The sequence below is a fragment of the Stegostoma tigrinum genome, chromosome 4 (assembly GCF_030684315.1).
Source record: "Stegostoma tigrinum isolate sSteTig4 chromosome 4, sSteTig4.hap1, whole genome shotgun sequence".
Taxonomy (NCBI): domain Eukaryota; kingdom Metazoa; phylum Chordata; class Chondrichthyes; order Orectolobiformes; family Stegostomatidae; genus Stegostoma; species Stegostoma tigrinum.
Genome location: NC_081357.1, coordinates 68,928,011 through 68,954,868, shown reverse-complemented (window position 1 = coordinate 68,954,868; position 26,858 = coordinate 68,928,011). Strand labels below are relative to the sequence as shown.

General features: G+C 40.1%; 1 protein-coding gene across 7 annotated transcripts in view; it reads left to right on the top strand.

Annotated features, from left to right (window-relative positions):
• Window positions 1–26,858, top strand: part of ptprk (protein tyrosine phosphatase receptor type K) — a 609,799-nt gene that overhangs the window by 263,954 nt on the left and 318,987 nt on the right. For all 7 annotated transcript variants that reach the window (XM_048530889.2, XM_048530888.2, XM_048530884.2 and 4 more), the window contains exon 6: window positions 7,674–7,848. In XM_048530889.2, the coding sequence (XP_048386846.1) occupies window positions 7,674–7,848 (175 nt within the window). The remainder of the gene's footprint in view (window positions 1–7,673; window positions 7,849–26,858) is intronic.

The following is a 26,858-nucleotide window of genomic DNA, read 5'->3' as shown; positions in this document are numbered from 1 at the left end:
GAAAAATCAGATTGGCAGTAGATGCCTGGATATGGAGTCAACAGAATGATTTCAAAATGGTTTACGTTTAGCGAAATAGCCCAGTATAGATTTGATGAGAGAACTCGTTATATTGTGCTTGGTAGTATGTGGTGTGACTGGATTAATTCCAGATTTAAGAATAAATGAACCCCTAAATAGCAGTGACCACAGTGGGGTTGAACTTGCAATTTAAAAGTAAAATTATTGGGTCCAAGACTATTATATTGAATTTCGATAAAGGTAACTAAATGGATATGGAAACTGAACTAGCCAAAGTGAACTGGGATACTGGGCATGGGGAGAAATTGATAAAGGCATGGTGGCAGACTTTTAAGGAGGTGATTGAGAATACACCAACTGAATACAGGTGCATCAGCTACAATGTGTGTTTCGTTGACGCAAATTGGCTGTAACATGATTGATGAGTCATGGACACTGTTTGGACAAGGCAAATTTTCTGCTGTACAAGTATAGAGATTTCCCTACAGCGTGATTTTCTACAGTGTGTGACCTTGCACTGTAGAAAATCACAAGAATGAAGCTATTGCATCATAGGAGAGCTACCTATATTTTCCCACCGGGGTGGGGGGGGGAAGAGGGGGAACAGTTTTTAAGGGAAAACCCACCATAAAGTTAACTAAAGAAACTAGGGAAAGAAACAAATTTGAGGAAAAAACGTATAACTCCAGATACATGACGGGAAGGTCAGATAGCTGCTTAGAGCATAAAGATTGGTAGAGAATAATGCAAAAGTTGAATAGGAGGATGAAATTTAGGTATGTGGTAATCAAGCTACAGAAGTGAAAATAGTTAACAATAGTTTCTACAGGTGGTGAAAAAGGGAAAATATAAGCAAAGTGAAAGTTGGTCCTCTAGAGAATGAAAATGGAAATTGATAGGAAACGATAAAGAAATGATAGATGAAATGAAGAAATATTTTGATTCAGTATCATTATAGAAAATACATGTCAGGTAATGACTGTAAATCAGGAATGGAATTGGAACGAAGATGTAATGAAAGTTCAATCTCCAGGGAAGTGGTTCTCTGCAAAATCAGCATGTAGTCAACAACCAAATGGGATGCTACCTTTTATTTTTTAATGTGAGGAATTAAACTTAAAAATCATGCTTTAGTTATATAGGGTAGAGCTGAGGCCAAATCTTAAATACCATGTGCAGTAGTGATCTCCTTACTGAACAGTAACAATGTGGTTACAAAATTGGCTGAGGAATAGGAAACAGATTAATGGTTAATTGATATTAATCAAGCTGGACGAAGGTTTGCTCTGGAATTCCCCAGGAGTTGGAACTTGAATCCTTGCATTTCCTATATATACATAATATATTTAATATGATCAGACAATTTCCAAGTTTGCAGCAGACACTGAAAAGGACAGTGTCACTTTGTAAAGTACATTGACAAATTGGTGGAATGATGGATGGCCTCCGAAGGTGACCAATAAATATCAAAGCAGAGTTGAGTGAGGTGATGCAGTTTGGCACAAAGAACACTGAGAGAAATAGAAAATAAAAGGTACTATTCCAGAGGGTGTACAGGCGAAGAGAGACCCTGGTATATATTTACTTAAGCCATTAAAGGTGGTGGGAGACAGAGATATTAATAAAACTGAAAGTATTCCAGGCTTCATAAATGGTCACATAGTCTGCAAAAGGAGGAGGTTAACTTGAACTTTGACAGGATAACAGTTAGGCTTCAGCTGGAGTACAGCTCTGGATGCCACACTATCAGAACAATGTAAATGTATTGGAAAGAGTGCAAAGAGATTTATCGAAATGGTTTCAAGGATGAGACAATTCAATGATGATGAAAGATTGGCAAAGTCGGGACGATTAGGGAGAGATGAGGAGAAGCTGTTCCTGATCAAGAAGATTGAGAAACAGAGGGCACAGTTTTAATGTGTTCTGCACAAGAAACAAATGTGAAGAGAGAAAAATCATTTTGCAGCAAGTAGTTAGGGTATAGAATGCAATGTTTGGATGTTGGTGGAGGCATTATCAGTATTCAAGAAGGCTTTGGATGACTGTTTAAATAGAAACATGTACAGGGTTACAGAGAAGAGACTGGCTCTAAATCAAAATGCTGAAGGAGTCAGACGTGATGGGCTGAATGAGCTCCTTGTACAATCTGTCATTCTGAATACAAATGTGAGAGAGAGGATTCAGAGGATGCTTACCAGATTGATATCTAGAATGAGCAGACATAGTAAGAACTGGAGATGCCGGAGTCAGAGATATCACTGTATGGAGCTGGAATCACACAGCAGGCCAGGCAGCATCAGAGGAGCAAAAAAGTTGATGTTTTGGGTTGGGATCTAAAGAAGGGTCCTGACCAGAAATGTCAACTTCCCTGCTCCCATGATGCTGCCTGGCCTGCTGTGTTCTTTCAGCTCCATACTGTGTTAGCTGGAATGAGCAGGTTGTCTTGTGAGAATAGGTTGTGTTTGTTTTTGCTGGAGTTTACAAGAGTGAGGATGACTCAAGTGAAACGTGAGAGATCCTGAATGATCTTGATAAAGTAGATGTGGGAAGGATATTTCCTGTTGTGGATCAGTCCAGAAAAAGGAGCACTATTTGAAAATTAAGGGTTGCCCTTGTATGACAGAGGTGTGAAATCTTTTCTGAGGGTTGTGTGATTTACAAATCTCTGCCACATAAACAGGGTCTTTGAATATTTTTTCAAGGCATGTGGAATGATTTTTGTTTGGAGGGGATCAAAGGTTACTGGGAATAGATTGAAGTGTAAAATTTGGAACACAAACGGATTAGTTGCTATTATGCTGAATGACAGAGCATACTTGAAGGGTAAATGATCTATTTTGCTCCTATTCTGTATCTTCATATTGAGATTTTGACATGATTGCTTTCACTTGGCACTAATTTAATGTGATACTTCGTAGTCCACTACTGGTTTTATTGATTTATTGTCATGTGTACCAAAATACAGTGAAAAGCATTGTTTATGAGTAGTACAGGCGGGTCACAGCAAGCGAAGGATGTACAGACCAAAAGACTTTGAGACATACAGGTGACATTATTGAAATTAGACAGTCCATTCATCAGTTTAATAACAGCTGGAAAGAAGCTGCTCCGGAACCAGCTTGTGTGTGTGTTCCAGCTTCTGTCTCTTCTGCCTGATGGAGGAAGTTATAGGGGATCATTAGGTGGATGTGTTGGATCTTTGATGATGCTGGCAGCCTTTCTTTGGCAGTGAACTGTGAAGATAGTATCCATGGATTGGAAGATTGGCTTCCGTGATATATTCAAAATCATGAGGGGTGGTCTAGATCAACTAGATCTGAAGAAACTGTTCACCCTCGTGTAAGAGTCAGGACCAAGAGATTTTAAGGAATTGATAAAAGCAGCAAAAACGAGGAAGACCTTTTTCATCCACTCAGAGGCCTGGAAGGCATTGCCTGAATATATGGTAGAGGCAGGTTCATTTGAAGCATTCAAAAAGTATTTAGACTTCTTTTGTTAAAATTAGAAAATATTCAGGGTTATGCATGACGCTGGGAGAATGGCACGAATAAGTTGCTCATGCAGAGAGCTGGAGCAAACAAACTGGGCCAAATGATGTCCTGCTGTACTAGAAGAATTCTGAAAATCTGTGTAATGAAAGGCTTGATGCACAGTTGGTATAGTGGCATTTATTAGATTACAGATTAGAAACATGGCATCCCTATAAATTGTTCAATGATAGAACTCATGGGAAAATTGGTTGTATTTTACAGCAATAATTATGTTAGTAAATTGCAAAATTGAGCCACTTGTCATGCTTTGTTTTAATGGTGAGAAGTCTTGGGTACCTGAACTAATATATGTTAAATTATTTGCATTCGCTCCCCCGGCCCCCCAAGTACAAATGCCTAAGTGTGTGCCATAGCAAGGTGCACTGCGGCAGCTCACCAAGGCTCCATTGGCACCTTCCAAATATGTGACCTCGAGCACCTGGAGAACAACAGCAGAGAATGGATGGAAGCACCATAATCTGCAAACATCCTTCTGAGCCACAGACCATTTTGACTTGAAATTATATCGCTATTCCTTCACTGTCACTGCGATAAGTCCTGGAAACTGCACCCTGCTAACAGCACTGTGGATATACCTAGCCCCTAGGGAATGCAGTACTTCAAGAATGTAGCTCAATACTATTTTCTTAGGGACAATTAGGGCTGGCCTATAAATACTTGCTCAGCTCGTGGCACCCACATCGCAACCAGGGGGAAAACAAGTTGAAAACATGCTTATTCACCTTTTGGTTATTTTGGGATATTTTGCACTTGCTGTTTCAGTCCACTGATATGACCAGAAGACTTCAAATTGATGATAGCTAACCTTTTAAACGGCAAGGGTCACTTGCAGCTCAATATGTACAAAATGCTGGCACAGAATGGTACAAGAAAGAAAGATACAACAGGATCATGGGAACATAACAAGTCATGCCACCTTTGAACACACAAGTTCTTGTTTATCTTGTTTAAAAATCAAACTTCATCTGTAAATTACAAAGCAATTACCTGGCAGGTACTCGATGTGCTGTCTGTTCAGCAAATTGTTATCTGTTGGTATTTGCCAAGTGAAATAGACTTTTAAGTTGAATCGAGCAGTCATGTGTCTTTCGCATGCTGCTTATTTTAATAATCACTGGCATTTTCTAAATTTGACTCCTCTCCGCAGACATTGCATCGACTTTCAACATCAATAAGATGTATATTTATAACCCAAAAAGTGCAATTTTTGGGTTAAAGAAGATGTCCACATCAAAACACTTGTTCTGATTTTCTGAACTTTTCTCAAGTAAGACTGTATAGCCACCCATAGAATAAAAGCATCAAGTAGTTGAGGTCAACGTTTGGAGATGAAAACTAAAGGTTTTTCTGTCCTGAAAGCTAAGGTTTTTCAATCTGTTATGAAAAAGCTAGTTGCATTAACTCCATGTGTTAAGTTTACAGGTGAGAGGCGATAGGTTCAGAGTTAGATTTTATGAAAAAAAACATTGAGGGCTAGGTAAAATAAAAGATACTATTCCATAAGGTCTGCAGGAACAGAGAGGTACAAATCTTTGAACAAGGCAGGACAGGTAGAGAACGCTTCTAATGTAAGACACTGTATTCTAGACTTCATAAATATAGTCATAGGGAACAAGGACAGGAAGGTTAGATTGAACTTGGCATTGGGTGTGAGTTAGAACACAACTGGGAGTATTGCGTACAATTCTGGGTGTCACACTATAGGAAGGCTGTGAATGCTTTGGAGAGAATGCAAAAGCAGTTTACGAGAATGCTATCAGGGTTTATATAGTTTAGATATGAAGAAATATTGGAGACGTTGGGACTGTCTTCCTTGTGGAGGAGGCAACAAAGAGGAGATTTATAGTTTTGAAGATCGTGAAGGGATTGAGCAGATGGGGGAAAATTGTTCCTGTTCTCAAAAGGATTGAGAGGGAGAGGAGATCATTTTTCAAGTGCTTTGCTAAAGAATCAAGTGAGGTGAGAACAAAATCTCATTTTTTACAATGCAAGTAGTTAGGAGATGGAATGCATTTATTGGAAGTGAGTGGAGGCAGGTTCAATTGAGGTATTCAAAAGGATATTAGATGATTATTTAAACAGAAACAATATGTAGAATTACCTGAAAAAGGCAAGAGATTGGTACCGAGATAAAATACCCGGAGAGCTGGTTCAGACATGATGAGTAGAACTTCTGCACCGTAACTAATTTGTCCACTTGACATCAGGTACCTGAATTAAGAAAATTGTATAAAGGTCTGTGATGAGTTCTGTTATCCATGTTTGAGATGCTGGGCCAAGAGCAATATTAATTTCATTGGCTACTGAAAAGACTGTTGCTGGTGCCTCTAATGTTAAAGCTGTGCCTTCTCTGTATTTGATGGAACATATTCTCACACCACAGTGTTGAGGGAATACATTAGGGTATGGTGTACAATAGGATGGACTGACAGAAAATAAAGTATAACTGGGAACCTAATGACTAACTTTAGGCAGTATTTAAAAAAAAAGTTCTCATTCTATTTCTTAATATAAATGTCAATTCAGTAATTGAATTGCAACTTGTGTGCAGTTACAGCAGCACAAGGTTGAAAGGATTTGTCTTTTGAGCCTGCCTGGTAGGATGTAAGTATTGCCAGGAGCTGGATATTATGGTAGTGGCTGAACTGATTGTGAACTCTTGGGAAAGGATGGCATTAATTCATTGCATTAGCAGATTCAGTTTCAGATATTTTAATCTATTTGGGCATCGTTTCAGATTTTCAGTGTAAATTTCTGGCATACTAATATTGTCAGCAAATTGTGAATTGAAGGTAATGTTAGATGAGAATTTTCAGCCAATCGGTTGTGACATATTCCACAATCTTTATCTGGCATTCACTGTTCAGATTCAGAAACATTGAGATGCAAGTGACTTTAATTGACAAGGTTGAATTTCTGAGAAAAACAGAAACTCGGCTGGTCAACAGCATCTGTGGAGAGGGAAACCATTAACCTTTTAAGTCCAGTATGACTCCTTTTTTGGAAGAAGAATTCAATTTCAAAGTACTTTACTTTTATTTGAAGATTGGATATGTCCTGTTTTGTGCAGGCAGGCCCTATCTGGGCTTTCTTGGACGCTTTTGAGTTGACAACCAATATTATAGTTTCGAAAAAGCTTGGTGAGTGGGGCTGGGGTGGGCAGGGCATGGGTGATGTGGGAGTGTTGTAATGCCCAGTAAGTTCATCTACATTGTGTTTTTGTTTGGAATGAGCTAAATTGGCTGGGCACTGACATGTGACTTTTGATCTACGGAGATTTAGTTGTCTCTTAATTGCTTTCTGAAATAGCCTAACAATCATTCCAGTAATTACAGATAGGCATTTAAATGTGTGTCCTTGCAAGCAATGCTGACCTCCCATAAAGAAAGGAATAAAGAACAGCAGCAAATAAATCACTGCAAACCATCTAAAGTGGCAGGGATCTCCAGGCAAACTCAAAAAAATGCAGTGACGTGACAGCTTCGTAATGTGGTAACATTTTTTGTAGAAAGAGCAAAGTCCATTCAAAGGAGGATGGCCTGATGGAGGCAGAAGTGCCTCTCTGAGAGGACTGTTGGATTACTTCACCTGAAAATGATATCTTTTTAAAATTTCCCAAGCTGTCAATAATTACACGTAATATCAAATATAAATTTTTGGACAGAATTGGCATTTTTTTAAATTATCTCTCCTCCTACTATTCTTTAAAGTAGTAAAGCCAAACTAAATTGCGCATTTTCATAATGGTTAGAAATGCAGTCCCTTGGACTGATTATCAAAAGATTAGAACAAAATTTCATCTATGACCTATATTCATTTTCTTTTAAAGTGTACGTGCAATGTTAAATTTGCAATCATGATACAACGATTGGATTATACGGTGGACAAGAACCAAAAGAAAAATAACTGGGTATTTTTACACCAATGAAGAAAATTAGGGCATGTATGTGTACGTGCAATAGAAATACAATGTCATATTTTCAGATTCTTACGAATGATGTTTATAAAATGTATTAAATAAACGTAGGAAGGTATCAACAGATATTTATGTCCTAGAGTATATTAAGAAACAGTCACATTTTCAATTTTTCTGCCCATCAGAGGCGAAATGGGGAAGACATACCAGTTGCCCAGACGAAGAATATAAATCACAGGCGGTTTGCAGCATCGTTCAAATTGAAAGAAGTTAAAAAGAATGATCAAGATTTGTACCGTTGTGTGACACAGTCTGAAAGAGGCTCTGGTGTTTCGAATTTTGCTGAGCTTATTGTTCGAGGTATTGTAACTTTTAAGTTATCCCATGTGATGCCCATCTTTACTTCCTTTGTGAATTATCTTCTTTTGAAAAGCGTGGTGCCACAGTTTTTGTGAGTGATGCTTCTCAATTTCAGAAACTTATTAGCCATGACGTTCCTCAATGACTTTGCCAGGTGAATGATGGGCACCCAGTGGAACCCAAAGGCAAATATGAAACACTGGCTTTGGCTTTATATTTTGTTGAGAATTTCTGAATATGCTTAAACGTTTGGGGATGGGGACAGGTTTTTCTTTGGCCATTTGGGAAAAGAAATGATGGATGTGGTAATGAGATGTGAGTTGTTGGCCCTATCCCCATACATGGATGGAGCACTTAGGTTGAGTGAGATGAGGTGTACATGGGGCTCATTGATGTAATCTGGGCCTGGAGAGCATTTTGTACTTGGAAGACAGGTATGCTTATTCCCAGAAAACTATAAATTCCTGTGAAAGTGGGATTATCCTTTTCTCCAACTATAGTGATTGGCTGTCCATATTTCAGGGTATATGGAACTAAGCAAATGAAGTGCCGTCTCATTTGGTTCCAACAGCATCCATGAGAAGTGAAGTGTCAGGGGACCAGTTTTCATACTATAGTGCTGGGTGGTGGGTATAGGGCGCTCGTGAAGAAGAGATATCGATAGTTCAGATCAAGTGATCAGATGTGAGAATGGCAGAACAATGGTGTGTCTCCTGTGAAAAGACAGTAACTGGGATTAGGGGAGGCGAGGATATGAAAGCAAGCTAAAAGAAAAGGAAGAAATGGTTCATAGTTTAAAGGTGTTGAACTCAATATTATGTCCAGACAGCTGTAAAATGCCTAGTCTGTAGATGAGATGTTGCTCCTTCAGTTTGCACTGTGATTCACTGGATCACCACAGCGTGCCAAGGACAGAGTTGTGGATATGTGAGCAGGAGGATGGTGTGTTAAAATGACCGGCTACAGGACTGTCGGGATCATGCTTGTGCACAGACCGGAGGTGTTCCACAAAGCGGTCATCCAGTCTGCATTTGGTTTCTCCGATGTCGAGTAGGCCACTTTGGGTGCAGCGAATGCAATACACAAGATTGAGGAGGTACAGATGAAATGCTGTTTCACTTAGAAAGACTTTTGGTTACCTTCTTTTTTTTTTTACCCCTGACAGACCCCACCTATGATTTCCGACTCAACCCCTAGCTTCAAATCAGTCATTTCTCAACTTTGCTTAGCAAAACAAATTTTAAACATAACAGGAAAAAGTACTGCACAGAATGATGTAAGAAACAAGAGAAGGCAAAACAGTATATCTAGCTTTCGCTGCCATTCTGTAAGACCATGCCTGATCTTGGGTTTCCACTTCCCCATTCAAACCTCATACTCATTGATGACCAAAAAATCATCTACCTTTATTCAACTTATCCAGATGCCTTTTAAGTATAATTGTATCAGCCTCCACCACTTCTTCTGGCAGCTCATTCCATACACGCACCACCCTCTATATACAAAAGTTGTCCCTAATGTCCCTTTTAAATCTTTCCCTCTCACCTTCGGCCTGTACCCTCTAGTTTTGGACCCCCCTACTATGGGGGGGCAAAACCCTTGGCTATTCACCCTATCTATGCCTCCTATGATTTTACATACTTCCAAGAGGTCGCCCCTCAAATTCTGATGCTCCAGGGGAGAGAAACAAGCCCCAGCCTCTCCTTATAACTCAAATCCTCCAGTCCCAGCAATATGCTTGTAATATTTTTTTCTGTTCTCTTTCTAGTTTAACAACATTCTTCCAAAACGGGGTGACCAGAACTGCATGCAGTATTCTAAAATTGGCCTTATCAATGTCTTGTACAGTTGCAACACGACGTCCCAATTCCTATACCAATTAAGGCAAGCATGGCCAAATGCTGCCTTCACCACCCTGTTTACCTGCAACCCCACTTTCAAGGAACAATGAATGTGCATCCCTAGGGAGTGCCTTTGTTAAACAACTCTCCCTAGGGCCCTTCCATTAACTCTATAAGCCCTGCTTTGGTTACCCTTACTGAAATCCAGCATCTTGCAATTATCTAAACTAAACTCCATCTGCCACTTCACATCGAATGCCCCATTTGATCAAGCTCTTATTGTACTCTTAGATAACCTTCTTCACTGCCCACTGTACCACTAAATTTGGTGTCATCTGCAAACTTACTTGGCCATACCCTCCTATATTCTCATCCAATGATTGATATAAATGATGATCAACAGTGGGCCCAGAACCAATTCTTGCAGCACACCACTAGCCACAGACCTCCAGTCTGAATAACACCCCTCTACCACCAGCCTGCCCATCATGCCAATTTTGTATCCAATTGGCTAGCTCTCCTTGGATCCCATATGATCTAACCTTACTAACCAGTCATGGGGTTGGCAGAATGTCTTTTTGCACTGACAGGCCTTGCTTTTTTTTTTAAAAGACTCAACATCAGCTGCTGTGTTCAGGTCAGTTTTCAAAAACCTGAACTGTTTTAATGAGGGGAGCTAGTCAGTGGAGGGATATGAGAGTGAGGTGAGATTTTTGGGTGATTTGATACGGAGGGATGGATGAGGTGTGGTTGGTTGCAGGTGCTGGTGGATAAGACTTGTGGAGTGGGGTTAAAATGGGTTGAATGGGGAGTTTAGCTTTACTGTAAGTATCAACCTATGTCAGAAATTGACGGGACAGTGGAGTAAGGTTTGGATGACTATTGCAAAACTGTAAGCGCAGTAGTTTTAGGAGGGGCTTGGGCATATCTGCAAATCTGCCTATCTGAGGATTCTGTGTTCTGAGCAATTACTGTGTAATTCTGTGGATTAGAATTTCTAAAGGCTCCTGATGTACAGATGCTGTTGGCACTGGAGATTCAGCCAATATTGTTAAGTTAAATAATGCTTATGATGAATCTTTTACATATTATTCCTGGCAGTTGGCAAACTTGTTCCACTGTATGGATTCCCTCCAATGCTGATGCATTTTGTTTTCAGTTGAGTATTACTAGTCAGTTATATATTTTAAATTTACAACTGCAATGATGTAAGTTCAGAGAGTTTACGATGCAGATTTAGACACTATGTACAGAACCACCTATCAGCATTGCTACAAACATCTGCATTTATAGGTGTGTTGTGTACCAGTTATCAAATGAATTCTGCTTTATGCCAGCCATTTTGAAGATGATGAGTACTAAGAAAATAAATTGATTCGACAAGCTAACTTTGCTTTGTTACAAGAAATGCCATCAAAACTTGTAGTCAGAAATTGTTTTATAATGTCATCAAAACCGTAGTCAGAAATTGTTTTATAATGCTTGCAAAATGACACATTCACTTAAAACATAGCTTTGGGTAATCCAAGATTGCATCCTAGACAATAAACAATCATTGAGGTTGTCCTGTGGGCAACTATAGAAGCAATTTATTTGCAGTTTTATTATGTCAATTTCCCATGCCAATAACAGCTACCTTGGGGCACAGGGAGGCAACTTGCTTTTTGTCTCAGCGAAACCTACTGAAATTATACAGAGGATTACCCAGATTACATGATGCAATGAACTAATTTATGTCATTTAGACGTAAAGTTGTTAATGCTGCAACAAACGTTGGAAAATGCTGCACAATCAAGTTTTTTTATTATTGCGTCTTGGGTAGTTTCCAACTGAACAGCTATATTAGTGCTCCTTGCTGATCTGAATAACTGTAAAATAAATCCTGTTAGTGTAGTGAAAAACAGCCTATGGCTAAGAAACCCTGGTGTTGAGACTAAGTCGAAAATTAACTGCGCTGACAGGTCCGATATCTCAGTGGTGCTGTAAAAGTGACATGCTGCTATACACAGACAGAAGATGATAATTTTAAAAGAAATTTGGGTCCACTGATATGGATTGCATTTAATAAGAGGTGGCATCGCATTGCCCATTGTCAAAGATGACCGAAGGGTAGTCCTTTATTAGCAACTTTTCCTCCTAACAGATAGTGACAGGACATGCTTAAAGCAATTTTGCTTTTGTCTGTAACAAACAAAAAAAAAATTGCAGTAACTCCCTGAATTCTGGAACATTGATCTTGGATGCTTGCTGCTGGAGGAAATGAAAATGAGATCAAGGACTGTATACTTAGCCATAAGTTTTCTACTGAAAACATATCATGTTGAGTTATGAAACCATCTTGCTTTTGCTAAGTCTTGTTGGTATTAAACTATCTTTCAGGGCACACAACATTTTGAAAGTGATGTTTATGCTATGTTCCTTGCAGCTAGACCAGTTGCATTCCATGATGCAATTGTACATCTTTAAATATAGGTTGCTACCTTTTTTGTAGTTACTTCTGGCAAAGCAAATTTGCAAATGTGCACAGAAGGCCAAAACTTAAGCCAGAAGCAGCCATACCAAACAGGTGGAACATTTATTTTGTGTTTTATCCGAGTCTGAAACATCATTCTCAATTTACTGGTGATATCCTGTTCAGCAGGATTTACTATAGAAGATTACTTGATCTATCAAGTCCACACTGGTTCTTTCAAAAAACATTCTAATTAATCCCACTCCCCTCTGCAGCCCTGTGTCCTTTTTTTTTACTTCGCGCTTAATAATTTCCTAATATTGGCTGTAAATACTGCCGCATCAGAAAAAATATTCCAAATGCGAACCACTCTGCTTGTGTTAGTTTTTTCCTTGTGTTGGTCTGGTTCTTTAACCAGCGTGTGCCCTTTGGTTATCTACCCTTCGGCAGTTGGAACCCTTTGCACTTCATTTATTTCATCCAAACCATTTATGATTTTAAATACTTCTGTCAAATCTCCTCTTAGTCTTCTCTGCTCAACGGACATCAACCCCAGCTTTTCTATTCTATCCACATGGCCATAATTTCTCATAAATATCACATGTAAACTCTTCAAAGCCTGATCTTCCCAAAACATACTGTGTAGCATTGGCCACAATATTCCACAACTTCCTTATATTTTAGTTGTCTCTGCCTCCACTTATCAAGCCCAGGATTGTGTATGCGTAAGTAACTGCTTTATTAACATGGCCTGCCATCTAAGGACCTTGATAAAGAACATCCAGGTCTCTCTTTTAAAATTGTACTATTTAGCATGTATTGTCTCTCCTCATTTTTCCTCCTAAAGTGTGTTAACCTGTCCCATTATAGCTTTGAATTTCATCTGGCATGAGTTCACTCATTCCATCCACCAGTCTGTCTTGTTTATGTTTATAACTGTCTTCACCTTTGGTTATTATGCATTCAAATGTTATGACCTCTGCAAGTTACAGAATTGTGCTTGTATCCCATGTCCAAATCATCAAGATGTATCACAAAATAGAAGTGGTTCCCCTTATGAACCCTTGGAGGTTCTATAATACCCCTCCCAAAAAGACGCTATTTTTCCAGAAGAGCTAGGAGCCAGGAGAAAGCAATTCAGCCCCTCAAACCTGTTCCACCATAATACGATCTTTGCTGATCACATCTCAGCCTCAACTCCATTTTTCCGCCCTCTCTCCATAACTCTTTAATCATTGATTAACTAATACATCTGTCTGTCTCCTCCTTAAAATTACTCTATATCCTAGCATCGGCCAGAGTCGGGAGTGGTGGATTCCACAGATGCACAAAGGGAAGTTGTTTCTCCTCATGTCTGTTTTAGATCTGCTACCCCTTAACTGTGTCTTCTGTGCTTTCGTTATTGTCATTCTGGGGCACCATGCTCTCAAGTAAGCAATGGCAGAGAGCAGAATTGTGGCATCCCAAGTCAATCCAAGAGAGGTGTGAGAGTATGAAAACATGAAGCAAACAGAGTGCTATGAAATACAGGGTGTAAGTTGAAGAAAAGTAAAGAGAGAAGAGTCAAACACTGAGGGAGGGAGAGAGCAAATGGGGAAGATAATGCAGAAATGAATCAGGAAGCACAGAAAAGAAAAAGAGTCAGAAAGGGCACAAATAAAATAAAGTTGGTGAGCTAGAAAAGAATGGAAGGGATGAATTAATGGATAATAAGAGAGTAAATAAGATAAATAGAATGAAGCCAATTTTCATATTTATTCCAAGTTGAGGGAAATATGCTTATGAATATCCCATTTGAGCTCCTACAGTATAAAGCGTGGGTGAAAGAAGCAGCAATTGGAAAGTGAGGTGCTAGAAGCTGGAAGTGTGGCAATCAGCCAAATAAAAATTCCCCTGATTTACTACAGGGAACATTAAATTAAAGTTTTGAGAGATTTGGGAACGGTTTTCTCCAATGGAAACATAACTTTGAAACTTCATGCAGACTGCAAGCAATGTCCCACTTTCCCAGTCTTTTGGACCAGACCATACTACCTCAAAATATTTTAAGAAGGTAGTATAGACGTACCTTCTGTCATTTTATGTGTCGCTGTAAAACGCCATGTTCCAGATGCGATGCGACTGGTCTAACTAGTTGACATTAAGCAAAACACAATTCATTTAAACACTATAGTTAAAATAGTAACAAAAGAAAGAGGAATTTAGACTAACTTTATTCGAAAACTTATTAAATACGGTAAAAATTGCTCATTGACTGTCCCAATATAGTAACATCCCATCAACACACCCTTGGCAAAAAGGACACATGCAGTTTTCCAATCCGGGAGGGAAAAATCATCAAGGGAAAATTCAGAGAAGATAGCAGTCAAGAGACGCTCATTAAAACTTGCAACTCATTTGAGATCCCAAAGGTTTCTGTTTAAAACTAAATCTAAAAACTTACTAGAAAGCCTCGTCTGTGAGAGTAGGCCACAGCCAGGCTGCTTCCATTGCTACATTTTTAAAAAAACAAAACCCATCAAATTGTTTACTTTCTTAGAGACAGTTTGTTACCTCTGTTTTACAGCCTGTCTTCAAAAACTTGGACGAAACAACCTCTTAAAGTGACAGCATCATCACAACAGAATGCTGAAATGTCAGGAAGCTGCGTGTTTTGAATAAATAACCGTCTACATTGGTAGTCATTTAAAATTGCTCTGGACTTAATTTGGTGAGCATATTGAGCCTTGTTCAAACAGGATGCATGTAAAAGTGGCCAAGTTTTCATTCTGTTACGAAGGAACTCAACTGAGTAGGATCCGAGATGAAGTCTGATTTTATACCTCCCTGAACCCTTTGATTTGATAGGACGTGACATTTTTGGCTTGGAAATCAACTCTACTACTTAATTTTCATCAGCTGAGAGACTGACTGGTTGTGATGGCCTCTGAACATCCATTGCCTGATATAGGATGAAAGCAACACTCAGATCACATCCATTATAGCGTGGTGTCAGGTTACAGTTCACTCAGATGATTGCATAGAGTGTCTGAGGTTAAACTAGAATGGAAGTTTCATTGTGAAAATATTGAAGGCATTGATCTCTAGTTGAAATTAGATATTTAATTAAAACTCCATCAAACAAACATATTTGTTAAGTTAAGCTGAAGAAGCAATTTATCAATATAAGGTGGTAGCTTATTAAAAAATCAGTGTCTATCATGTGGATGAGCTTTAAAGAAGTTGCATTAAGTGGAAATTTGTATAGTGTCAAGCCAATTGTTAGGCTCTGGATTGAGGGAGTTTATAGCAACTTTTCGCAGTAATTCATCTACTCCCTGCAGAGGAGCTAGTGGCAATTTGTTGATAAGAAAGAAAGAAAACAGAATCTTCTATTTTAAATCGAGGATCTCTCACGCTCAAGGTAACTCCGAGTATTTCATAAAGTAATCATTTTAATGTTGTCACTATTGTTAGTTAGACAGGAACAGTGAATTCAGACAGAGCACGGTCTGACAATCAAAAGTACAATAAGTGATCACCTGAAAGGTCAGTCTTGATCACACCGTGTCAAAAGTCTTTCTGTGTTACAAATATTTGATATCTCTGTGCCCGTTGCAGTTCTGTTAAATGACCAAAACAGCACCTCCAACTGAATTTTTCTCTGAGCTGCAATTAACTGGAGAATTAAATGGCGCGCCCCTCCCCCTTAACAAAAATGGAAATTGCTGGAAAAGCTCAGCAGGTCTGGCAGCATCTATGGAGATAAATCAGAGTTAACATTTCAGTTCGAGTGACCGTTCCTGAGAATCTTAGCTGTATTCTCAGTTGCTGGTTACGGATCAGCAGATATTCCATAAACTCACTCTGATTATATATAAAGTTGTCATTTATTTTAAACGATATTCAAGGATCTCATTATGTGAATTCTGCAAGAAAACTAAAAACAAATGTGGGAATATTCAGCTGTTCAGCATTAACCAAATAACCTGAAGCATTATCTCTGCTATTCTCCAGACCTCCGGAGTGTTTCTGGCCTTTTTAGTTTTTTTCTCTGGAATTTCAACCTTTTCTGTTTGTCTCTGAGGTTTCCAGCATCCACATTATTTTGTTTTTATATTCTTGACAGTTAACTTAATGGGATTCATTTGGAAATGGTCACTTTATGGAGGAGCATAACGAGTAGCTGGATTTTGTCATTTTGGAGTCCTTGCGTATTGCAGTTTCCCATGGGTCTGATCAATGAGTTAGTGGATATGCTAATTCTTTGACATATGTTATTAATAGAAGAACTTGCAGAAAGCACTACCAGGTTTTTAGCTGGATGCTGAGCCCAATTTTCCTCCCATCAATTTTAACAAAGCTGGTGAATTGAGGGCAGCAAGTAAATCTGAAATGAAAATCCCATTACTACATTGCTTTGCTAAATTGTGAAAGAGGGATTCAAACTCCACTAAATCATATTGTGGAATTTCAATTGAATATAAATCTACACTAAAAAACTAGCCTAGTGATAACCATGCAACCACTGTCAGTTGTCACAAAAACCAAAGTAGTTCCCTAACTTTCATTAGGGATGGAAATCTGTGGTCTTTACCTGGTCTGACTTACATGTGACTCCAGACAAACAGTCATGTGGTTGACCCCTGATCTTGGGACAGGGGTTGAAAGATGGTAAATAAATATTGCTCCATCCAGCAAAACCTACATTCCATGAATGAATTTTAAAAAATTAAAACAGTGAAAAATTCAATATTAAAAATAAAATCAGTTTTCAGGAACACTTAAATTAGTCAGTAGCAATGATTAACTTTGTAATTCACTCCAAACCCCATTGCACCTATTGAACAAAACGTAACTTTTTGAATATGTTTTTACAACAAAATAACGAACACCATTTGATCAGTTTAGCATGTTCTACTTGATTCTAATTGGGATGAGGTGCGGGAGAATGGGGGAAATTTACCAGTTCGCTAATGTCTAGGGTGGCCAATTTAAGCCCAAGAACCATCATTTACCAGGCTGCCTGCTTTGGCTGAAAGACATGTTAAAATGATGCATCACAGGCCACAAGCCTGCAATTTGAAAATGTACCAGTGTCATGTCTTATTGTGTAATGGCTTAATTTATAGTGTAAATCATTGAGAATACCAAAGTGAGTTATAATGTATTCATGACTTATTGTCATTGGACACTTGTATTTTATGCCTTATATAAGGTGCAGGGCTTCTCAAATTATAAACCAGTCCCATTTGCCTGCATTTGGTCCATATTCCTCCATACCTCTCTGATCAATGTACCTGTCTAAATATTTCTTAAACGATGAAGTTGTACACTGTTCACCCACCACCTCTGGCAGCCTTTTCCAGACACAATCCATCCTTTTTGTGGAAGAATTGCCTCTCTTCCCCTCTCACCTGATGAAGGATCCAGCTCAAAATGTCGACACTCCTCTGCCTGACCTGCTGTGTTCTTCCAGCTCCGCACTGTATTGACCATGATTTTATAGATCTCTGTAAGGTCACCCCTTGGTCTCTTATGCTCCAGGGAAAAAAGTCACAGCCTATCCAACTTGTCCTTATAACTCAAACCTTCCAGTCCAGGTAGCATCCTAGTAAATCTTTGTGCTGTCAAGTTTAATAATATGCGTTCCATATCAGACTGTACACTGCTCCAAATATGGCCTCACCAGCATCTTGTAGAGCTGCAGCAGGACATCTCAACTCCTGTACTCACTGCTCTGATGAAAGAAAGCATACTGAAAACCGCCTTCACCACGCTGGCTGTCTGTGACTCCAATTTCAAGCAGCTATGAACCTGTACTCCTAGATCTCTTTGTTCTATACCTACCATTGACTGTGCAAGACCTGCCCTGGTTTGCCTCACCAAATGCAACACCTTGCTTTAGTCTAATTTAAACTCTTATTGCCAATCTTCAGCCCACTGGCCCAGTTGATCAAGATCTTGCAGCATTTCCATTTAAACCTCACTGTCCATTTCCTGCCAATCTTGGTGTCACCCCAAACTTTCGAACTGTACCTTTTAAATTCTCATCTAAATCGTTTATTTCAGTGATGAATAACAGTCGATCCAGCACTGGTCCCCGTGGCACACTGCTGGTCACAGGCCTCCAGTTGGAAAAACATCCCTCTACCATCACCATCTGTCTGCGACTGTCAAGCCATTTTTATATCCAATCGCCTGCCATTTCCTGCAATCCGTGATCCTTGCTGAACAACTGACCATGTGGTCCTTGTCAAATGCCTTGCTAAAGTCCATCTAGACAGCATCAATTGCACTGCATTCATCTATGTTATTGGTTACCTCTACAAAAAAAAATCAATTTTTGAGATGTGATTTCCCAAGCACAAAACCATGCTGACTGCCCCAAATGAGTCATTGTCTCTCCAAATGCCTGTTGGTGCCGTCTCTCAGACTCCCACCTAATAACTTACCCACCACAGACGTTAGGCTCACTGGTCTGTCTTTCCCAGGTATTTCCCCGCAGCATTTCTTAAACCATGGCACAAACCTAGCTACTCTCCACTCTTCGAGTACTTCACTTCTGACTTTTGATGATACAAAGGTCCCTTCAATTTCCTCTCTGGCCTCCCACAAACTCCTAGGATACACTTCATTGGGTGTTGGGGATTTATCTACGTCTGTTGAAAAGACTTTGTGCACCTCTCCTATACTGTGGGGAGGAAAAAAAAGAGTAAATGAGTGAGTATTTATCGTTTAGAGAGTGAGAAATAGGGAGTGAAGTACCATTGGGCTGGCAAGTAGCAAATATAACCTCTCCATCCCAAAAGGGAAGGAAATGGGAAAAAGGAAACTGTAGGTCAATTGGTTTGACATCTGTTGTAGGAAAGGTGCTCGAATCAAACATTAAAATTAGTAGAACTCACTCAGAGGTACGAAGAACTGCAGATGCTGGAGTCGGAGATAACACCGTGTGGAGCTAGAGGAACACAGCAGGCCATGCATCATTGGAGGAGCTGGAAAGTTGACTTTTCAGGTCAGGACCCTTCTTCAAAAATGGGGAGAGGGAAGGGAGCTCAGATATAGAGAAGAGGAGGTGTGTGGCTGGGGAAGATGGTGGGATGGTGATTGAGTGCAGGTAGGAAGGGGTGGGGATTGGTCAGTGAGATGGGAGAGGCTGTTAGGTGGGAGAGAAGATGGACAGGTTGTGTCAGGTCATGGAGGTGGGGATGAGAGAGAGGGTTGATCAAGTGATGAGGTCGGGGATGGGGAGATTTTGAAACTGGTAAAATCACATTTAGGCCATTGGGCTGTAGGCTCCCAAGATGGAATGTGAGATGCTGCTCCTCCAGTTTCTGGGTGGCGTTGTTGTGACACTGGAGGACTCCCAGGATGGACATGTCAACCAGGGAGTGGGAGCGGGAATTAAAAGGTGTTGTCGTTTGTCACAGACAGAGCCCAGATGCTGTACAAAACAGTCTCTGAGCTTCCGCTTGGTCTCACCAATGTAAGGAAACCACATCAGGAGTAGCAGATCATATTGATGGATGTGCAAGTGAACCCTGGTCTAATGTAGATTTCTATTTCTAAATCTCCCCATTTCTGAGGAAGGGTCCCGACTTGAAATGTCAACTTTCCTGCTCCTCTGATGCTGCCTGGCCTGTTTTGTTCCTCCAGTTCCACACTCTGTTATCTGTTAAAGTGATCATTGTTGTGTACTTAGAAAAATTCAGGGTAAATCAGAAGAGCCAGCATGGTTTCATTAAAGGGGAATTATGCTTCATGGATTCATTGGAATTCTTTGAAGAAGTAATATGGGTTCTGCATAAAGGGGAACCTGTGGACTACTGTAGTTCAATTTCCAGTCAGACGTGCCCTAATTCCTGTGGCACTCAACTAATTAATAGACAATAGGTGCTGGAGTAGGCCATTCGGCCCTTCGAGCCAGCACCACCATTCATTATGATCATGGCTGATCATCCACAATCAGTATCCTGTTCCTGCCTTATCCCCATAACCCTTGATTCCACTATCTTTAAGAGCTCTATCTATCTCTTTCTTGAAATTATCCACAGAATTGGCCTCCACTGCCTTCTGGGGCAGAGCATTCCATATATCCACCACTCTCTGGGTGAAGAAGTTTTTCCTCAACTCTGTTCTAAATGGCCTACCCCTTATTTTTAAACTGTGTCCTCTGGTTCTGGACTCACCCATCAGCAGAAACATGCTTCCTGCCTCCAGAGTGTCCAATCCGTTAATAATCTTATACGCCTCATTCAGATCCCCTCTCATCCTTCTAAACTCAAGTGTATACAAGCCCAGTCGCTCCAATCTTTCAACATATGATAGCCCCGCCATTCGGGGAATTGACCTCGTGAACCTACGCTGTGCTCCCGCTCACAAGAATGTCCTTCCTCAAATTTGGCGACCAAAACTGCACACAATACTCCAGGTGCGGTCTCACCAGGGTCCTGTAGAGCTGCAGAAGGACCTCTTTGCTCCTATACTCAATTCCTCTTGTGATGAAGCCAGCATGCCATTAGCTTTCTTCACTGCCTGCTGTACCTGCATGCTTGCTTTCATTGACTGATGTACAAGAACACCCAGATCTCTCTGCACTTCCCCTTTACCTAACTTGACTCCATTTAGATAGTAATCTGCCTACCTGTTCTTGCCACCAAAGTGGATAACCGCACATTTATCTCCATTAAACTGCATCTGCCATGCATCCGTACACTCACCTAGCCTGTCCAAGTCACTCTGTATTCTCAGAACATCTTGCTCACATTTCACACTGCCACCCAACTTTGTGTCATCAGCAAATTTGCTAATATTACTTTTAATGCCTTCATCGATATCATTAATGTATATTGTAAACAGCTGCGGTCCCAGTGCCGAACCTTGTAGTACCCCACTCGTCACTGCCTGCCATTCCAAAAAGGACCTGTTTATCATCACTCTTTGCTTCCTGTCAGCCAGCCAATTTTCAATCCAAGTCAGTATTTTGCCCCCAATACCATGTGCCCTAATTTTGTTCACCAGTCTCTATGCGGGACTTTATCAAAGGCTTTCTGAAAGTCCAGGTACACTACATCCACTGGTTCTCCCTTGTCCATCTTCATAGATATATCCTCAAAAAATTCCAGAGGATTAGTCAAGCACGATTTCCCTTTCGTAAATCCATGCTGACTCTGACCTATCCTGTTACTGCTATCCAAATGAGGATGCCATGCTGAAAATGCTCACCTTTAATTTAAGTGAAGAACCATTACTTTTACCTTCTTATCATATTTTCCCTCTGATCCTACTTATTGCTCATTATCTAGGATTACTGTGCCACTTCCCATTCTACTTAGCATGTCAGATCAGCTGTGATCTTGTTGAATGGTGGAAGAGGCTTGAGGGGCTTACTGGCCTACTCATGTCCTCACGTCATCAAAATAGCTACCCTTTAATGCTGTTATGTCTCTGTAAGCCTCCATTTCCATTTCCCTTCTCCAAAAACCTCAGCTGCCCCTAATTATTTTCAAGCTTTCTCAACAGCTTTAGTTATTTGTTTTGCCGTGACACTGATCCCAACATGATTCAAGGGAAGCCTATCACACCAGAATAGCTGCCTTCTCCTCCAGGACTGGCACCACCGCCCCGTGAACTGAAACCCTCTCCATTCACCAGTCTCTGAGCCATGCATTTAACTCCTTGACTTTAGTTGTCATATGCCTGTTTGGTAGCTCGGGTAGTAATCCAGAGATTATTACCTTGGAGGCTCTGCTTTCTATTTCAGTTCCAAACTTGGTGCACATCAAAATTACACAAATTTCATTGGACAAGCATATGGACGTACATGGAAAAGTGTAGGTTAGTTGGGCTTGAGATCGGTATGACAGGTCGGCACAACATCGAGGGCCGAAGAGCCTGTACTGTGCTGTAATGTTCTATGTTCTATTATTTTCAGTGGAATTTTAGAAGGATGAGGTAGTGACAAGGAAACCAAAAGACATCCTTGACTGTGGGGCTTCTGACGTTAACTTGAGAGAAGGAACAAGTGTTAACTTTATGGTTCATCTCAGACAGTGCAGCACCATCCTCCAGCACTATATTAGCGGGCCAACCGTGATTCCATACTCCAGTCCTAGAGCATGACTGGGGCACTAGCCTTCTAACTCAGATCCCAGACTGCTAATGTCAAGTTAAAACTGACCATCAAATGTCTAAAATCGTTTTTACAAAGAGAGAAACTGCTTGAACGCAAAGGAGCAACACATTCCAGGTGGTGTTGGTCCTGCTGTGCACATCAAATCTAGATTCTCAGATTATATGAAAATGTTTCTTTACTTTGGGAAGCACAAATCAGCATAACTATGATGTCAGGAGAAAGAAAAAAAAATGAGGCTATTGTCATTGGTGCAAATTTGGATGACAACTATTGTATTGCTCCCCTACCCCTCCAAGTTCTTCTCCAGCCCTGTCGGGATGTCTTTAACCATGGCACTAGGCATGTAGCTCAACCTTTGGGACTCCTGCCTATGGTTGCAGAGAATAATATCCATCCCCCAATTCAAGAATTTACATGGTGTGATTTCGACGAGAAATTTATTCCTTGATGACTGTAGTTATACTTCACCATTGTAACCTTACTTAGCTCAGACATACACCCTTCAATTTCAGAGATAAAGTTTACCAAATACCAAGTATCAAAGCCTGGGAGTTCAGTGAAATCTGAGCTTCAGCTCTCTTGGAATGCAGTGATCTGTTTGTTTTTGTTTCAAGTTATAAAAAGATTGCTGCTTTATTCCTTCATTCGATTTGCTTTCAAAAGTAGATGTTATTTACTGAAAAGTTTTGGCTAAAGGAAGTTTTTTTTGAACAAAGAAGAAAGTAAAGCAAATGCAAATTAATTTTGATTGTATATTGAGTCAACAGCTGTTTTTCGGAGATGATGAATTTGGCATATGTTATTTTCTCTGACGTTGTACTAACAAAGCTTTGAACTAAATCATTGGCTTTTCTCTTCTCTAAAACCACAGGAATAATTCAAGAAAATAGGATGGTTGTTTTGTATTATAATTATTAGTCTAGTTTTGAAGCATTTACAAGTAGATTGTAATCATTTAACATTCTTCCTTTGTTTACCCCCTTTGAGTCTTTTTCTGTAAATCAGTTGGAAGTCTGCCACTAATGGAATCTGTACATCGATAATCTCAATGTTTGATTTGTGAACTGACTCCTTTCAAATATTTCAAGACATTCATTGTTTGTCCAATCTTTCCCCACCAGCCTCATTTTTTTCTTTCTTCTAACATCATAGGAAAGCACAAATCAGCATAACTAAGTACAGAAACCTTTTCATACATTCTGAGAATCTAGATTTGATGTGCATAGCAAGACCAACACCATTTGGAATGTGTTGCTCCTTTTGTGTTCAAGCAGTTTGTCTTTGTCAAAACAATTTTGATTTGACAGTCAGTTTTAACTTGACGTTAGCAGTCTGGGTTCTGAGTTAGAAGGCCAGTGTCCCAGCCATGCTCTGGGACTGGAGTATGGAATCACAGTTGACCCACTAATGGAGTGCTGAAGGATGATGCTACACTGAGATGACCTGTAAAGATAACGTTCATTCCTTCTCTCAAGCCATTGTCAGAAACCCCACAGTCAAGGATGTCTTTCGGTTTCCTCATCATTACCTCATCCTTCTAAAACTTCCACTAAAAGTAATGGTCAGTGACGTCTGTTATTTTGATGTGCACCAATTGACCAGTGGTGGTAATATACAAATGTATGGAATTGGGTTTTGAATTGTGCTGTATTAGGATTCAGGTGATTATAGGCATTGTAGATATTTTTTAATATGACCAGAGGTCATAGAATCCCCACAGTGTGGAAACAGGCCCTTCAGCCCAAGAAGTCCACGCCAACCCTTTGAGCATCCCACCCAAACTCATCCCCCTATAATCTACCAAAGCTACATACCCCTGAAAACTACAGGCAATTTAGCATGGCCAATCCACCTAGTCTGCACATTTTTGGACTGTGGGAGGAAACCGGAGCACCGGGAGGAAACCCACGCAAACGTGGGGAGAATATGCAAACTCCACAGATGGTTGCCCGAGGGTGGAATCGAACCAGGGTCCCTGGCACTTGAAACATCAGAGCTAGCCACTGTGTCTCCCCATTTTAAATTGGGCTCATCCGGGATAAGAACCTGGGACCTCTTGCACCTGAAGCAAGAATCATTGATTGGTCTTTTCAGGCATATAATAACACTCCTTTGGCGGGTGGGACTTGAACCAGTAGCAGGGACATCACTGGTGGATCAGAAGAGCCGTTTGAAAGGCAATATATATTTTCCAGCCCATTAATTTCAGAAAAGAGTGTCCTACCACTGTCAGAGATGATAGCCAAGTGCATACTTAACACAACTATATTTTCATTGTTCACTTGCAGCCACGAATGTGTATGAGATTGAGAATCTTGCCCGAAACAGAACTCCTCTAAGGCTGTCATACCATAGCTGACACACAGCATTATTAGCAAGCTGCAGTCAGTTTAGGAAAAATTTAAACCCACATTCGAACAAGTGTTGACTGGTAGATTGGGTTGGCCCTTCAAACTTAGAATTTCTCTGTTATTTTTGTTTTATAAACAACTTTCAGGATTCTGAATTCTCACGTGATGACTTCAGTTAAGTCATAGAGCTGTACAGTATGGAAACAGAATCTTTGGTCCAACTCATCCATGTTGACCAGATATCTTAAATTAATCTGGTCCCATTTGCCTGCATTTGGTTCATATCCCCCTATTTATGTGCCATCCAGATTTTTTTTTAAATGTTGTAATTGCACCAGCCTCCTCCACTACTGCTGGCAGCCCTTTCAATATATACTCCACCCTCTGCATGAAAAAGTTGCCCCATCGGCCCCTCTTAAATCTTTCCCCTCTCACCGTAAACCTATGCCCTCTAGTTTTGGACTCCCCCACCCTGGGGAAAAGACCTTGGCAATTTATGCCCCTCATAGTCTTAAGCTTTTATAACATCACCCCTCAACCTCCAATGCTCCAGGGCAATCAGTCCCAGCCCATAAGCCTCTCCCCATAACTCAAACCCTCCAACCCTGGCAACATCCTTGTAATTCTTTTCTGAGCCCTTTCAGGGATACCAGAATTACATGTAGTACTCCAATAGTGGTCTAACCAAATGTCCAGTACAGCTGCAACATGACCTCCCAACCCGTACGCTCAATTTACTGACCAGTGAAGGCAAGCATACCAAATGCTGCCTTCACTATCCTATCTACCTGGGACTCCACTTTCAAGGAACTATAAACCTGCACTCCATGGTCTTTCTAATCAGCAACACTCTCCAGGACCTTAAGTATATAAGCCCTGCCCTAATTTGCCTTTCCAAAATGCAACAACTTACATTGATCTAAATTAAACTCCTGCCACTTTTCAGCTCATTGGCCCATCTGATCAAGGTCCCATTGTACTCTGAGGGTAATCTTGGCTGTTCACTACACCTCCGATTTTGCCATCGTTGGCTAACTTAGCAAACATACTTCCTATGTTCACGTCCGTGTTTAAAGTATCACTGTTTCTTTTTGTGTGAATGCAACACTGTGATAAGTATCCTGTTTAAAAAAGAAATTGGGTTTGTTTTTTAAGTTTGTCATTGCACATGTAACAACAATGAAACAAGTAAAATGTCAGGTTTGTGCAAATAAAGACCGTGTTCAAAACCTATGATTTACCTGTGTCTTAAGATAGATAGGAAAGGTGGATAATGTATGTAATTCTCAGTCTCCCTTTGCTCTAAGTCTAAAAGTTCTGAACCTCCCTTTCCAATGTTGCTGGTTCCTGATGCTATCGTCAAAATGATGTTCAGTTCTGAGATTGTATTCTGGTACTGGTGGAACATGGACTGCTTTTGGGTTCTAGCGCAAATTCCCCCCCCCCCCCCAAAAAAAGGCCCAATGAGAGCAGCTATGTTACCAGTTTCATTGATGTATCATATTCCCTGCTCTGAGATAAAAATGCAATTTAGAAAGAGTAGTGCCATGAAAATTAAGCAAATGGAATAAATAAAGGCTGATCATTTACAGAATCTGTCATGAAGAGCAAAGTAATGGAATTTGATCTCCAAACTCGCAGTAAAATGCCTTGAACACCATTTGACATAATTCATCTTTCTCTACTGACTGCTCCATAAAGCAGTGGCACTGATGTTACTGCCACTTAATGGACAATACAAAGGATTATCTGTTTGCTTTAAAAGATAATTTCTAATTAGCAGCTCTAGTCACATTTTTTGAAGTTATCTGTATTTCTTTCAGGAATCCTCATTGATTTGTGCCTAGCACATTATGTTTTTCAATGTGGCTTTGATCATGCCTACTGATCTTTAGCTGTATCGATGTGATTTTAATTTTGACTGAGATTTGGGCTGTTCACTAAATTATCCAACAGAAAAGTAACAAGCCTATTCACATGTAAAAGCAAGATTTTATCATTGTTGAAATATCTTCACAGAGGCCAGTATTCCATCATCAAGTCACTGTTTATTTACATCTGAACTGTCCTTGGTTATATTAGTGCCTCCCGGAGAGTCAGGCACCAGACTTTCAGAATCTCTCAATACTCACCCTTTTTATCATCCAGGATATGAACCTGGGATGTCTCACACCTGAAGGCTCCCTGATTGGACCAGATAAACAGTCCCAATCAGAGAACTCACATTCTGCGGTGTCCTCATTATAATC